Genomic DNA, 16462 nt, shown 5'->3' on the forward strand with positions numbered 1-16462 from the left:
AAGAACATATTTTTATCACATTTTATACCTTCTCTTCTACCCGTCTTTGATGAAACATGTATGTATTTATCTACCACAACATGAAACTTGTCTGCCTGGTTGAAGACGTCCGCATCCCTTACCTTATTTCACAATACATGGTAGAACGCCTCAAAAGGCAAACACATTGGAATTCCACCAAAATATGGAAACTTGCCTCTATAATGTCATACACTGTATATTATTTTAATTGTATGATAAATTCATGCATGTTATGCTATCTGTATAGAATAATACAATCATGCATACCTTAAAAGCAAAAGAGACTAAGAAACAGCTTTTATTCACGAGCTGTAACCATAATCACCCCCATTATTCAACTGAGAAGCCAATCTAGGACTGCTGCTCCTGTGCTGCCTAACTGTATTCCATTGTCTTTTTGAAAACAATGACACCAAATAACTTAATTAATTAATTCATGTTATTTGTATAGTAAAATACAACCATGCATTTTATGTTAATTGTTTAATAACTTCATAAACATTATGTTAATTTTTTTGTGTGATAAAAAAAATCATTTTATGTTCATTGAATGATAAAAACATACATGTTATGTCAATTGTATAGTATAATAAGAACATATTTGTTATTTTATTGTAAAAATAAAATCATGTTAGAAAGTTTCATAACAACATACATGTTATGTTAATTATAGACTGCAAATTGTCTGTGAATGTTGATTGCTTGTTTGTATATACAGTATCTGCCAAGTAATTGGCTGTGACTGATGTACAATTCCAATTGAAAACATGAATACGATCAAAGAACTTCTGAAAGTTGTAATATATCATAAAGTCCTACTCATAAAACTGAATATAATGATAAAATACATGCATGTTTTGAAGGTCATATGTGGGCTTGATTGTTGATTGTTTATCCTTTGAATACGCACATGCTTTTTAGACCATCAGGCTGTTTTATAAATGTTTGTTTTTCTGTAGGTGTGAGAAACTTATGGAAGACTCTTGGAAGAACATTGAAATATTAAAGAATGCACATGCGAAAGGCCAACCAATCCCGAAGTGCCACACGCAGGAAAAGATCCTCAGTGTCGCAAAGTCAGTACACATTTGTTAATCCAACAGACTTTTTTTAATAGACACTCTTTTTCATTCTAACATAGAAAACAAACTTTTTATCAAGAAATACACATTTTTTATTGTAACATTGAAAACAAACGTACGGAAAAAACTTATTCTAATATAGAAAACATTAACTTTCTATTAAGGTATGCACTTTTTTATCAAAGACAAAAAAACAAATGCACACTTCTTACTCTAATGTAGAATACATAGAATTTTGTTAAAGAACTACACACTTCTTATTTAAACATACTTTTTTTGTTAAATTATGCACACTTCTTATTCTACCAAACCCAAAACCAGTGAAGTTGGCACGTTGTGTAAATCATAATTAAAAACAGGATACAATGATTGGCAAATCCTTTTGGACCTATATTCAATTGAATAGACGGCAAAGACAAGATACTTAACTTTCGAACTGGTAAACTTTATTTTTTGCAAATATTAGCTCATTTGGAGTTTTATGCCTGCAACATGTTTCAAAAAAACTGGTACAAGTGGCAGAAAAGACTGAGAAAGTTAAGGAATGTTCATCAAACAGTTATTTGGAACATCCCACAGGTGAACAGGCTAATTGGGAACAGATGAGTGCCATGATTGGTTGTAAAAGCAGCTTCCATGAAATGCTAAGTCATTCACAAACAAGGATGGGCCAAGGGTCACCCCTTTGGAGAAAAATATGTTGCCATCATCCAAGCAACACCTTTTTCATGGACGCCCTGCTTATTTCAGCATTGTGTAGCGCATTATGAAGCGACCCCGGACTGTTGAACAAATTAAGCTGTACATCAAGCAAGAATGGGAAATAATTCCACGTAAAAAGCTTAAAACATTGGTCTCCTTAGTTCCCAAACATATACTGTGTGTTGTTAAAAGGAAAGGCCATGTAACAGTGGTAAAAACGTCTCTGTGCCAACTTTTTTGCAATGTGTTGCTGCCATTAAATTCTAAGTTAAAGTGTATATGCAAAAACAATTAAGTTTCTCAGTTCGAACATTAAATATCTTGCTTTTGCAGTCTATTCAATTGAAAAGAAGTTGAAAAGATTTGCAAATCATTGTATTCTGTTTTATTTACGATTTACAAAACATGCCAACTTCACTGGTTTTGGGTTTCGTAACAGGAACCAAAGTTTTTATTAAGAAATACACACTTCTTATTCAAACTTAGAAAAAAGTATACACTTTTTGTCCATACATAAAAAAAACTAATTTCTTTGTTAAAATTACACAATTATTCTAACAGATTTCTGTGTTTGTGTGTAGAAACTACCCCTCTTTGGCTCCCAATGAAATGATACTGTACATCATCAGAGCCACAAACCTACCTGCCCCATCAGGTATTAATATTTCCATTGATGAATATTTGTAACAATTGTTAATGCAGGAGTATGACACACATCCACGTGTGTGCAGGTGTGTCACCCAGTGATCTGGATACCAGTGTGAAATTTGATTTTCCTTTTCCCAGTGCGGTACGATTCTGTAACACACAACACTTGGCTGACGTGCAGACTGTCTATTTGAGAATACTATTTATTCCTTTCCTTTGCGTAGGAGGAGGCGCAGAGGGACAAAACCAACACGGTGAAAAGCACCAGCAGTCCAGAATTTAAAGAGCAGTTCAGACTTAACATCAACAGAACACATCGAGGATTTAAACGAGTCATCCAGTCCAAAGGCATCAAATTTGAAGTCGTCCAGAAGGGGTCAGACTCTATTTGATTTCACTGAACGATTTTAGGGCAGCATGGTGGCATCTGCCTCACAATACTAAGGTCCTAAGCAGTCACGGGTTAAATCCCGGGCTCGGATCTTTCTGTGTAGAGTTTGCATGTTCTCTCCGTGACTGCGTGGGTTCCCTCTGGGTACTCCGGCTTCCTCCCACCTCCAATGACATGCTCCTGGGGATAAGTTGATTGGCAACACTAAATTGGCCCTAGTGTGTGAATGTGAGTATGAATGTTGTCTGTCTATCTGTGTTGGCCCAGGGTGTACCCCGCCTACCGCCCAAATGCAGCTGAAATAGGCGCCAGCAACCCCAAAAGGGACAAGCGGTAGAAAATGGATGGATGGATGAATGACTTTAATATCACTCAATGATGTCATGATGTTGATATCACTGAATTATGTCATTATGTATATATCACTGAAAGATGCCATGATGTTTCCATTATGTTGGGATCATTGGATGACGTTGATATCACTGAATGATGCCATAATGCTGATATCACTGTCTGTTTGTTTACAGGGGCCTCTTTAAACCTGACAAGATTTTGGGCACAGCTCAACTCAAGCTGGAGGGCCTAGAAAACCACTGTGACATCAGAGAGATAATTGAGGTACAAACTTAGGGCCTGATCTACCAAGATCCAAAAAACACACTAAACGGCGTGTGAAAACATTGTGTATATTATTATCAGGTGTTGAGATCTTTTTTTTGCATTTTCTTCCCTCTCCAGTGGGCGTTCTGATGATCAACATATACAGTGGGGGAAAAAAGTATTTAGTCAGCCACCGATTGTGCAAGTTCTCCCACTTAAAAAGATAACAGAGGTCTGTAATTTTCATCATAGGATGTGAAAAAAAATCCAGGAATTCACATTGTAGGAATTTGAAATAATTTATTTGTAAATTATGGTGGAAAATAAGTATTTGGTCAATAACAAAAATTCAACTCAATACTTTTTAACATAACCTTTGTTGGCAATAACAGAGGTCAAACGATTACTATAGGTCTTTACCAGGTTTGCACACACAGGTGGTATTTTGGCCCATTCCTCTATGCAGATCTTCTCGAGAGCAGTGATATTTTGGGGCTGTCGCAGAGCAACACGGACTTTCAACTCCCTCCACAGATTTTCTATGTGGTTGAGGTCCCCAGACTGGCTAGACAACTCCAGGACTTTCAAATGCTTCTTACGGAGCCACTCCTTCGTTGCCCGGGCGGTGTGTTTGGGATCATTGTCATGCTGGAAGACCCAGCCACGTTTCATCTTCAAAGCTCTCACTAATGGAAGGAGGTTTTGGCTCAAAATCTCACGATACATGGCCCCATTCATTATTTCCTTAACACGGACCAGTCGTTCTGTCCCCTGAGCAGAAAAACAGCCCCAAAGCATGATGTTTCCACCCCCATGCTTCACAGTAGGTATGGTGTTCTAGGGATGCAACTCAGTATTCTTCTTCCACCAAACACAGCGAGTTGAGTTTATACCAAAAAGTTATATTTTGGTTTCATCTGACCACATGACATTCTCCCAATCCTCTGCTGTATAGTCCATGTGCTCTCTGGCAAACTTCAGACGGGCCTGGACAAGCACTGGCTTAAGCAGGGGGATGCGTCTGGCACTGCAGGATTTGATTCCCTGTCAGCGTAGTGTGTTACTGATGGTAACCATTGTTACTTTGGGCCCAGCTCTCTGCAGGTCATTCACCAGGCCCCCCGTGTGGTTCTGGGATTTTTGCTCACCGTTTTCATGATAATTTTGACCCAACGGGATGAGATCTTGCGTGGAGCCCCAGATCGAGGGAGATTATCAGTGGTCTTGTATGTCTTCCATTTTCTGATAATTGCTCCCACAGTTGATTTTTTCACACCAACCTCCTTGCCTATTCTAGATTCACTCTTCCCAGTCTGGTGCAGGTCTACAATTCTTTTCCTGGCTCCTTCGACAGCTTTTTGGTCTTGGCCATTGTGGAGTTGGAGTCTGACTGTTTGAGGCTGTGGACAGGTGTCTTTTATACAGATAACGAGTTCAAACAGGTTCCATTAATACAGGTAACAAGTGGACGACAGAAGAGCTTCTTAAAGAAGAAGTTACAGGTCTGTGAGAGCGAGAGATCTTCCTTGTTTGAAGTGACTAAATACTTGTTTTCCACCATAATTTACAAATAAATTCTTTAAAATTCATACAATGTGAATTCCTGGATTTTTTTTCATATTCTGTCTCTCACAGTTGAAGTGTACCTATGATGAAAATTACAGACCTCTGTCATCATTTTAAGTGGGAGAACTTGCACAATCGGTGGCTGACTAAATACTTTTTTGCCCCACTGTATTGTACATATTCATGAAGACAGACAAGCTAAATGAATTGCGCTCCTTATTTTACTCCTATAAAAGTGGAACTGCTCTTTTTGGTGAATTTTGGAATATTTCACAATACCGAGCTCCATTGTTTTAAGAGTTAAAATGCAGAAAAAACAAAAAATGTGTGTTTGTCTCACATACGATCGTGAATCAAAGGAAACATTTAAAAAAAGGGCAGTTCCCCTTTAAGAGACGCAATCTTCTGTTAATGACTTTAGTATAACAATTTTCGGACTATTATAAATTAATGTACAGAATAATCCTGGTTGTGCTTACTGACCTCGAAGCAATTTAATTTGGTACATGGTGTAATGATAAGTGTGACCAGTAGACGGTAGTCACACATAGGAGATACGCACAGACTCCAATATGATGCCAGTAAACAACACCAAAACTTAGCGGAAGTAGCGGAAATTTTTACTTATATCTTGTTATGTAAGCGTTAAAAAATACCAGTGTAGTGGGTTTACATAATTCACCCATGGAACTTTAGTTATTAGACAGTTCCAGTCGAACGTTTTTTCACGGGACACATTTCCAGCATTGTAATTACACTAGTGGGCCACGGATGAGAAGATCCTGCTCCGTTTTTGATTCAAGTAAAGTCTGAATGTCATTAAAACAGTTAGCTCCATCTTTTGACTCCCGTCCTTGCACGCTACACAGCTACAACAAAGATGACGGGGAGAAGAAGCTGTCGAAGGTGAGCCACGTAAATAAGGCCACCCACAAAATGGCGCATCCTTTAGCGACAGTCAGAAAGCGACTTGAAGATGGTCTGTAAGACATAATATATGCAACATTTTGACCAAAGAACCACCGTCACATGTTATGTAGACCACAAAGAAGTGTTTTTAAATTTAGGAAAAAAATCACAATATGACCTCTTTAATGCGCCTTATAATCCGGTGTGACCTAAAAATACAGAATATCAAATTTGTGTGCGCAATGAAGTTTGCGTTTGTTCTAGTACACACAAACTTAATGTTTACCTGTGCACATTTCATGTGTTTGTCTGCTTGTGTGTGTGTGTGTGTGTGTGTGTGTGTGTGTGTGTGTGTGTGTGTGTGTGTGTGTGTGTGTGTGTGTGTGTGTGTGTGCGCGTGTGTGCGTGTGTGCGTGCGTGCGTGCGTGCGTGCGTGCGTGCGTGCGTGCGTGTTTTTCAGGTGATGGATGGACGTAAGGCCACAGGGGGCAAGTTGGATGTGAGAGTGAAGATCAGAGAGCCGATATCTGGGATGGAGCTCCAAGCAGTGACTGAGAAGTGGTTGGTCCTTGAAGCGGTCTCATCACTCTCGCCTCCGGACAGAAGACATCGGGTGAGTGACATGTGGAAAAGTTGTCACTGCTTAACTTAACACTTCACACTGCAATTTAATAGATTGGTTTTATTTTACATTTTAAACAATACAAGCATCAACTGTTTTCTTCAAACGATGCTAGAACCAGTACTTATAAAATAATACAAATAATAAAGTAGTACGCTCCAAAACACATTTCTAACACTCTTGGGAATCAGTTGCAAATATGCATTAATTTCAGGTTGTTTTTGGTATGTTGCCGTAGTGAGCAAATAGTCTTCGCCATTGAATTGAATGTGCCAGTTTTGTCTTTTGTTGAGTCCTACAAAGTATTTATACTGTAAATATTGTACTCATTGCAGTCCAGCAGTTTGATTGTAACCTTTATTTTAGTTTTCATTAACAAATTTTGAGATGTTAAAACACAAGTGCCAATCGGTAGTGTTTACAGTAGACTTAGACTTAGACAAACTTTAATGATCCACAAGGGAAATTGTTCAACATAGTAGCTCAGTTACAATGATGGAAAGTGTAAGGACAGAAAGGACAATGCAGGTATAAATAGACTATATATAGTAATATAAAATAGAACATATCTGCGAATATATACAATATATACTTAATATGTGTACAGTATATTATATATACAGATATACAAACCCCGTTTCCATATGAGTTAGGAAATTGTGTTACATGTAAATATAAACGGAATACTTCACGGTGGCAGAGGGGTTAGTGCGTCTGCCTCACAATACGAAGTTCCTGCAGTCCTGGGTTCAAATCCAGGCTCGGGATATTTCTGTGTGGAGTTTGCATGTTCTCCCCGTGAATGCGTGGGTTCCCTCCGGGTACTCCGGCTTCCTCCCACTTCCAAAGACATGCACCTGGTGATAGGTTGATTGGCAACACTAAATTGGCCCTAGTGTGTGAATGTGAGTGTGAATGTTGTCTGTCTATCTGTGTTGGCCCTGCGATGAGGTGGCGACTTGTCCAGGGTGTACCCTGCCTTCCGCCCGATTGTAGCTGAGATAGGCGCCAGCGCCCCCCGCGACCCCGAAAGGGAATAAGCGGTAGAAAATGGATGGATGGATGGACAATGATTTGCAAATCCTTTTCAACCCATATTCAGTTGAATGCACTACAAAGACAAGATATTTGATGTTCAAACTCATAAACTTTATTTTTTTTTGCAATCAATAATTGACTTAGAATTTCATGGCTGCAACACATGCCAAAGTAGTTGGGAAAGGGCATGTTCACCACTGTGTTACATCACATTTTCTTTTAACAATACTCAATAAACGTTTGGGAACTGAGGAAACTAATCGTTGAAGCTTTAAAAGTGGAATCATTTACCATTTTTGCTTGATGTACAGCATAATTTGTTCAACAGTCCGGGGTCTTGTCGTATTTTACGCTTCATAATGCGCCACACATTTTCGATGAGAGACATGTCTGGATTACAGGCGGGCCAGGAAAGTACCCGCACTCTTTTACTACGAAGCCATGCTGTTGTAACACGTGGCTTGGCATTGTTTTGCTGAAATAAGCAGGGGCATCCATGATCACATTGCATGGATGGCAACATATGTTGCTCTAAAACCTGTATGGACCATTCAGCATTAATGGTGCCTTCACAGATGTGTAAGTTACCCATGCTTTGGGCACTATTACACCCCCATAGCATCACAGATGCTGGCTTTTGAACTTTGCGCCTTTAACAATCCGGATGGTTATTTCCCTCTTTGTTCCGGAGGACACCATGTCCACAGTTTCCAAATATAATTTGAAATGTGGACTCGTCAGACCACAGAACACCTTTCTACTTTGCATCAGTCCATCTTTGATGAGATTGGGCCCAGCGAAGCCGGCGGTGTTCCTGGGTGTCTTTGATAAATGTCTTTCGCTTTGCATTGTAGAGTTTTAACTTGCACTTACAGATGTAGCGACCAACTGTAGTTACTGACAGTGGTGTTATGAAGTGTTCCTGAGCCCATGTGGGGATATCCTTTACACACTGATGTCGGTTTTTGATGCAGTACCACCTAAAAGGATCAAAGGTCCGTGATATCATCGCTTACGTGCAGTGATTTCTCCAGATTTTCTGAACCTTTTGATGATTTTACTGACCATAGATGGTAAAATCCCTAAATTCCTTGCAATAGCTCGTTGAGAAATGTTGTTCTAAAACTGTTCGATAATTTGCTTACAAATTGGTGACCCTCACCCCATCCTTGTTTGTGAATTACTTAGCATTTCATGGAAGCTGCTTTTATACCCAATCATGGCACCCACCTGTTCCCAATTAACCTACACACCTGTGGGATGTTCCAAAATAAGTGTTTGATGAACATTCCTCAACTTTATCAGTATTTATTGTCACCTTTCCCAACTTCTTTGTCACGTATTGCTGGCATCAAATTCTAAAGTTAATGATTATTTGCAAAAAAAAAAAAATGTTTATCAGTTTTAACATCAAATAAGTTGTCTTTGTAGCATATTCAACTGAATATGGGTTGAAAATGATTTGCAAATCATTGTATTCCGGGTTGATAGGGCTTTGGAGAGTCCAACCAAGTGGGGTATCCAGGGCAACGGGACAGCCACGAGGGCCTGCGAGGATGCGCCTTGGGAGGGTCAGCCTTGCTTGATTGGACCCGAGTAGGATGGTGGGTGCCACTTTCTCTTCTTGATCAAGACTCAACTCTGACAGATGGGGGTACTTTGCTTTGAGTGCCTTCATTGGGTAACCATGGTTCGAAAGGCTCACGTAAGCCGCGGTGAACACATCGCGCAGGAGGTGGACTTCTCCTGGTCGCCCCATTGCCATGATCTCCAGTGACACTCTCTCACCCGTAACCTGGGTGGGCTTGGGTCGGATGGTGAGGATGTTCATCTGATTAGGATGACCCTTGAGCCCGAGGGCGGTGGCTGCCTCCTTCATCAGGATGGTGCACTCTGCACCGTCATCAATGATCGCGTAGGTCGACATTTCCTTCTCGTCATTGCGTAGGATGACCGGCACCATCTTAAATGAAGTGAAGTAAATTATATTTATATAGCGCTTTTCTCTAGTGACTCAAAGCGCTCTTTAGTGTCAGCCCCGTGGGATCGTCGTCATCACACGGACTGACCCTTCCTTCCTTTTGGTGGCCCGATCAGACCGATCGTATCCGCTGTACTTCGGCTCAGCTTTCGTTGGGAGACGGATATGCTTAACCTCGCTTCTGAGAATGTCAGATAGCTCCTCTAAACTGGCTGCTGGCTGATCGGGATGGAGCTGGCTGTGGCGCCGCCGGAACCTCTCCTCTCGGTGTTTGGGCAGCTTCCTCATGAACCGTTCCATGGTGGAACCTGTATTTAGTTCCCTGGCTCCAGTCGGTCCCTGTAGCTTCAGCATTGTGACCAGAAAGCGGATGCGGAGGGCGTAGTCATCCAGGGCTACGTCGGTCCTGATCTCGGGTAACTCCCCGAGGGCTTCAACCTCGTCGAGGATGTGGTCCCATGGACATACCCAGCGGTGATCTAGCTCGCTGATGCTGTCGGTGTAGGGCGTGAGGGACTTGGCGTGGGAGTAGCAAAGTCTCTTAGCTTTTGGTAGCTTGCAATGAAGATGGAGCGAGAGCCACTTTTGCTGCTCACTGTGGTACACCTGCGGTTCTGCTAGCAGGTACTCCAGGCTCAGCCGCATCTCCCTGTAGTTCTCCCTGCTGCCTTGGGCAAAGAAGGGAACAATGGAGCCAGGCGGGTGGAGAGAAAGCGGGTTGTATTGTCCCGCATTACGGCGGGCTGATTGCGATGGTGAGGAGGAGGGAGGAGCGTGTGGATACTGCACCCTACGATCCAGAAGGGAGTCCAAGCGTTCGTCAGGCTCCATTTCCTCTTCGCGTGCGCTCTGGGTTTCTGGGTCCAGGGCTCCAGACCTCTCCATGCTCCTCTCTCTTTCCTCTGGCGAGCCAGGCCTTGAGGGCGCTCTCGATATCAGGCCAGGGGGGAAGACCTCTGGTTGGCGGGATAAAGCGAGCTTAGCTAGCTCCAAGCTCTGGACTGCAGCCTTCTGTAGTGCCTCCGCAGTTGCCTGGGTTTGTCTCTCCAGGCGCTCCTTGGCAGCGCGGGCCTCTTCATGCAGACGCTCCTCTCTAGCACGGGCTTAATCGCATAGCTTCTGCTCCTGTAGCTCTTGGCGTTTCTCTCTGGCGAGGGCGTCTTGGCGCCGGTTCTCCTGGTTGTCAATCAACTGCTGGATTAACTTCTCAGAGAGTAGACTTTTAATGCTTGATCGCCCTGAGTGGCTGCTACGGTGACTACCTGTACGGCTGCTATGGGCGCTGTTGTGCCGGAAGACGGGCGAGACTTTACTTTGGGGGGCCTGTCTTGAAGATAAGAGCTCTCGTAAAACTTACCCGGATGGAAGGTTCGTGGGTCAGTCCTGTCTAGTGGGGTGGCGGCATCTGGGGGAACTATTTCCTCTCCGTCCTGTAAGTTGCCACCTCCTGGTGGATCCTCTTTGTACCGTTCCTCCTCCTCCGTTTCACCTTGGCTGGCGATTTCTGTCGGCGGGGGATGACTGCTGCCAGTAGTGGGCCCGCCTTTTCCTGTCTCTCTTAATCCCTTTGTAGTGAGGAGAAGGGGTGAATACTGGGTTGTGTAGTCAATTTTAAGTCAGGTGTTGCAATAATGCCCTCCGCCACTTGGGGTGCTTTACTCTCTGAACTACTAGGGCTGTCAGTCCCGTCTGGGTAGTCAAGTGATAGTCCTGTAATCTAGTGGGTAACCTGCGCTCTCTGACAGGGCGTGCCGGTGGTTCTGGGGAGGGGCTTAAGGCTCTCTCACTCTCAGGACTTGGACATCCTAACTGATTAGATCCAGCTCGAAGGACCAAAATGTACGGGGGCCTGTAAAGGACTGTATTTTTACCTCAGGGGGATGACTTGAATTATACTATATTTATGCAAGAATCTAATTTTAGAGAGCGTGAGAGGAGGCGGCTTATACAGTTTAACAATTTACTATATAATGACCAGATAGACATACAATAACCACACATTAAATACCCTCATACACTTTTCCCCACTCACACGTTACCTCCCCAACAGAGCAACCCACACTAAACCAATCACACAACACACACACACAGTCCAACCTGGGCCCCTTGGCTGGGCCAGAAGATTGTCCGTTGTGGTCCTGCTGATTCGGTGGTGCACTTAGGGGTGGGTGAGTTGAAACTGCCGGATACAAAGGGGACGTTGGAGAGGGGGGACGCCTCAGGAGGTCCAGTCTGGAGCGAGAGGAGAACTGGCCTCGTCCTGGGTCACCTCTCTGTCGACTAGTCTGTGAGCGCGTGCAATGAACACCCCAACCTCGCGTGTCCACATCCCTCGCAGCAATGTAGCAACAATAGCAAAGAACTAAACTCGCTATACTGTCCACACTCGCTCTCCAAATTATACAGTCACCGTGGTAAAGGGTCTACATAACGAATTTAAGTCCAACGTGACTAAACCTGCCGTTAGTGAAGTCACGGTGCAGCACACAAACACAAGTGCAAGCTGCGGTTAACTTCCTAGCAGTTAGCATGCACTTCACGTATACTAGCAACGTGAAGCGCCTAAACGTCCTAAATGTCCTAAACTTTAACTAGTGCTACTGATACACTGTCATTTATAATGCTCTGAAATAGAACTCTTACTGTGATTCTTTCTTCGATCTGCAATCGTGGTAAACTGTCTTCCATGAAATATTACCAACGCTGCACTGTCTGTTAGTGCCGGAACTCTTTTAACAGTTTTTTCTACCAGCTGGCGGAAACGGAACTGCCCGTAACCGTAGCAACCGTAACCATAGAAACGGTTAAACAACTTGAGAATACACATTTCAGCTAGTAAATAGAAATAAATAATAATAAAAATAATCCCATAGCAGAAATGATCTCCTAACTGTAGAACTTAAAGGAACTATTACGCAAAAATGCAAACCTTCAGAACAGCACCATTAATGCTGAAAGGTCCATACAGGTTTTGTAACAATATACGTTGTCATCCAAGCAACGTTATCATGGACGCCCCTGCTTATTTCAGCAAGACAAGTGTTACAACAGTGTGGCTTCGTAAAAAAAGAGTGCGGGTACTTTTCTGGCCCGCCTGCAGTCCAGACCTGCCGCCAATCGAAAATGTGTGGCGCGTTATGAAGCGTAAAATACGGCAGCGGAGACCCCGGACTGTTGAAAGACTGAAACTCTACATAAAACAAGAATGGGAAAGAATTTCACTTTTAAAGCTTCAACAATTAGTTACCTCAGTTCCCAAACGTTTATTGAGTGTTGTTAAAAGAAAAGGTGATGTAACACAGTGGTGAACATGTCCTTTCCCAACTACTTTGGCACGTGAAATTCTGAGTTAATTATTAATTGCAAAAAAAAATAAAGTTAATGAGTTTGAACATCAAATATCTTGTATTTGTAGTGCATTCAATTGAATATGGGTTAAAAAGGATTTGCAAATCATTGTATTCCGTTTATATATGCATCTAACACAATTTCCCAACTCATATGGAAATGGGGTTTGTACTTGCCAACCCTCCCGGATTTTCCGGGAGACTCCCGAAATCCAACGCCTCTCCCGAAAACCTCCCAGGACAAATTTTCTCCCGAAATTCAGGCGGAGCTGGAGGCCGCGCCCCCTCCAGCTCCATGCGGACCCGGGTGACGTGTCGACAGCCTGTTTTCACGTCCGCTTTCCCACAATATGAACAGAGTGCCTGCCCAATGAGGTTATAACTGTAGAAAGATCGAGGACGAGTTCTTGGTTTCTTATGTGGGTTTATTCTTGGAGAGTCTCATTAACTTCCTCCCAGCGCGGCAACAACACACTACAGCAGCAGTCACGTTTTCGTCTACCGTAAAGCAGTTTGTCTGCCTTAAACAGCAATGTTTTGACACTCTTAAACAGGACAATACTGCCATCTACTGTGCATGCATATGTGACAATAACATCTACGGCTTTTAGAGCAGTGGTTCTCAACCTTTTTTCAGAGATGTGCCCACTGTGAAATTTTTTTTAATTCAAGTATCCTCTAATCAGAGCAAAGCATTTTTGGTTGAAATAAAAAAGATAAAGAAGTAAAATACAGCACTATGTCATTAGTTTCTGATTTATTAAATTGTATAACAGTCCAAAATATTGCGCATTTGTGGTGGTCTTTCTTGAACTATTTGGAAAAAAAGATAGAAAAATAACTAAAAACTTCCATCCATCCATCCATTTACTACCACTTATTCCCTTTTTGGGGTCGCTGGCGCCTATCTCAGCTACAATCGGGCAGAAGGTGGGGTACACCCTGGACAAGTCGCCACCTCATCACAGGGCCAACACAGAGAGACAGACAACATTCACACACTAGGGCCAATTTAGTGTTGCCAATCAACCTATCCCCAGGTGCATGTCTTTGGAAGTGGGAGGAAGCCATAGTACCCGGAGGGAACCCACGCATTCACGGGGAGAACATGCAAACTCCACACAGAAAGATCCCGAGCCTGGGATTGAACCCAGGACTGCAGGACCTTCGTATTGTGAGGCAGACGCAACTAACCCCTCTGCCACCGTGAAGCCCCAACTATAAAAAAATAAACAAGTGATTCAATAATAAATAAAGATTTCTACACACACTGCGATGAGGTGGCGACTTGTCCAGGGTGTACCCCGTCTTCCTCCCGATTGAAGCTGAGATAGGCACCAGCGCCCCGCCGTGACCCCAAAGGGAATAAGCGGTAGGAAATGGATGGATGGATAGCTATAAATATACTCCTCCCCTCTTAACCATGCCCCCAACAACGCCCCGCCCCCAACCACAACCCTCACCCAACCCCTGACCACACACCCCACCCCACCACCCCACCTCCCGAAATTGGAGGTCTCAAGGTTGGCAAGTATGCACATTAAAGGACCTAAGCTTCCTCAGAAAAAAGAGTCTGCTCATGCCTTTCTTGTAAACAGCATTGCAGTTGTCCTTCCAGTCCAGTCTGCTGTTCAAATGAACTCCCAGATACTTATACTGCCCGACTACTGTTACCTTCCGGCCCTGGATCTTGATGGGCTCCACCAGGGTCATACTCTTCCTGAAGTCGATGACCAGCTCCTTGGTCTTGTCCACATTAAGGACCAGATGGTTCGCCTGAGACCACTCCACAAAGTTAGTGATCAGTGTCGTGTACTCCAATTCCTGTCCCTCTCCGACACACAGCAGAGTCGTCAGAGTATTTCTGCAGGTGGCAGAACCTGGAACTGTACTGGAAGTCTGAGGTGTACAGGGTGAACAGGAAAGGAGACAGGACATGAATTGATTAACGTGGACCCCGACTTAAACAAGTTGAAAAACTAATTTAGTGGTCAATTGTACGGAATATGTACTGAACTGTACAATCTACTAATTAAAGTATCAATCAATCAATCAAAAACTGTCCCCTGTGGAGCACCTACTCCACTGACCACGGTGTCCGACAGAGAGCTCCCCAGTCGCACAAACGGGGGCCTGTCAGACAGGTTCTCAGTGATACAGGAAACAATGGATGAACTGACACCCATCCTGAGTAACGTGTCACTCATCAGAATTGGCTGAATGGTGTTAAAGCAGGGGTGGGCAAACTTTTTTGCCAGTAGGGCCACATTGGGTTCTAAGATTTGACAAGGGGGCCGGGCCAGGAACGGATGGATGGAGTGTTTGTGTGAAATAATATAAATTACATGTAAAAGCCATTACGTAAGAGGATTTGGCCTTACAAACATGTAACGTATCATGAGTAGGCAGCAAGGCTCATTGTACAGTTTTATTTTTTCAAATGCATTAATTTCATTTGATTAAGAATAAACACAGTAGAGAAATTCACATCATACATTTGATTTATTTAAATTGTTTACATTTGATTATCACAGAATAACAGCAGAGAAACTCAGTTTCAGTGGGAACAGTGTTGTTGATCTCCCTTTTTCGCCAATGCATCGAAGTCTGGAGTGAGTTTGGTTGTGGCAATTCTCAGGATAGCTCCAAGGTACTGTTCAGTTAACCTGGATCTGTGACGGGATTTTTTGATGTTCATGATGCTGAATGTCTGCTCACGGACGTAGGCCGAGCGAAACAAAGTTAGCATCTTTTGTAGCAAAGAGGCGGCTGATATTGCACCTTTGTAAACCGCGACAGTTTTTTGGTATATCAGACACACAGCCTTTGATCGGACTTCAGTAAAAAAAAAAATGTGTTGTCAGCTCTGCATTAAATACTCGGCACTCACTGTCCACTTTTCTTCGCTTTCATAAGCTCATTTTTACAGAGAGGCTCACAGGCAACGTTCCCTCTAAGGTGCGCGCCTGGGCAATTGCGCACTGCTCACGCGTTCTCTACGCACAGCAAATTAATGCCGCACAGAAAATCAAAAATCCCATCCGATTCTAGACAACATAAGCACATAACAATTTATTCTGTATGATTTTGCAATGCAACTCTTATGAGATACAAGTGACAACAAGAGTGGCCCCGATGAATAATACAATCTTTATCAACACAGTTCAATTATCGTCTATACGGACAGAAATTTCATCAATCACTTTATTGAGCAAAACTGTTTGTAACCACACCAAAAACATGAGTAAAAAAACTTTTATCTATAAAAACTGGCAGAGGTGGATCGAGTACCCCAGAAATTGTACTCAAGTAAGAGTACTGTTACTTTAGAGTTTTATTACTCAAGTAAAAGTAAGGTGTAGTCACCCAAATATTTACTTGAGTAAAAGTAAAAAGTATGTTGTGAAAAAACTACTCAAGTACTGAGTAACTGATGAGGAACCTGTTTGTTTAATGATTAGAGCAACAAATAATACACTAAAACATAAAAATAGCAATGAGCAAATTCAGAGCCAGGAATATCTCTTAAGCAACTAAAACAATAATATATATTAA

General features: G+C 42.6%; 1 protein-coding gene across 5 annotated transcripts in view; it reads left to right on the top strand.

Annotated features, from left to right (window-relative positions):
• Nucleotides 1-16462, top strand: part of cc2d1a (coiled-coil and C2 domain containing 1A) — a 58127-nt gene that overhangs the window by 30846 nt on the left and 10819 nt on the right. For 3 of the 5 annotated variants that reach the window (XR_009803108.1, XR_009803109.1, XR_009803110.1), the window contains 7 exons: nucleotides 981-1097; nucleotides 2387-2460; nucleotides 2537-2595; nucleotides 2678-2829; nucleotides 3372-3462; nucleotides 6380-6532; nucleotides 9071-9183. Coding sequence is in view for 2 of the 5 variants with exons in the window: in XM_061880612.1 (XP_061736596.1) it covers nucleotides 981-1097; nucleotides 2387-2460; nucleotides 2537-2595; nucleotides 2678-2829; nucleotides 3372-3462; nucleotides 6380-6532 (646 nt within the window). In the remaining 3 variants the exon portion in view is untranslated. Of the gene's footprint in view, nucleotides 1-980; nucleotides 1098-2386; nucleotides 2461-2536; nucleotides 2596-2677; nucleotides 2830-3371; nucleotides 3463-3582; nucleotides 6279-6379; nucleotides 6533-9070; nucleotides 9184-16462 lie in introns of those variants that run through there. The other 2 variants (XM_061880613.1, XM_061880612.1) reach the window with 2 other exon arrangements.

Source organism: Nerophis ophidion, linkage group LG20 (genome assembly GCF_033978795.1).
Source record: "Nerophis ophidion isolate RoL-2023_Sa linkage group LG20, RoL_Noph_v1.0, whole genome shotgun sequence".
In the NCBI taxonomy this organism is placed as follows: domain Eukaryota; kingdom Metazoa; phylum Chordata; class Actinopteri; order Syngnathiformes; family Syngnathidae; genus Nerophis; species Nerophis ophidion.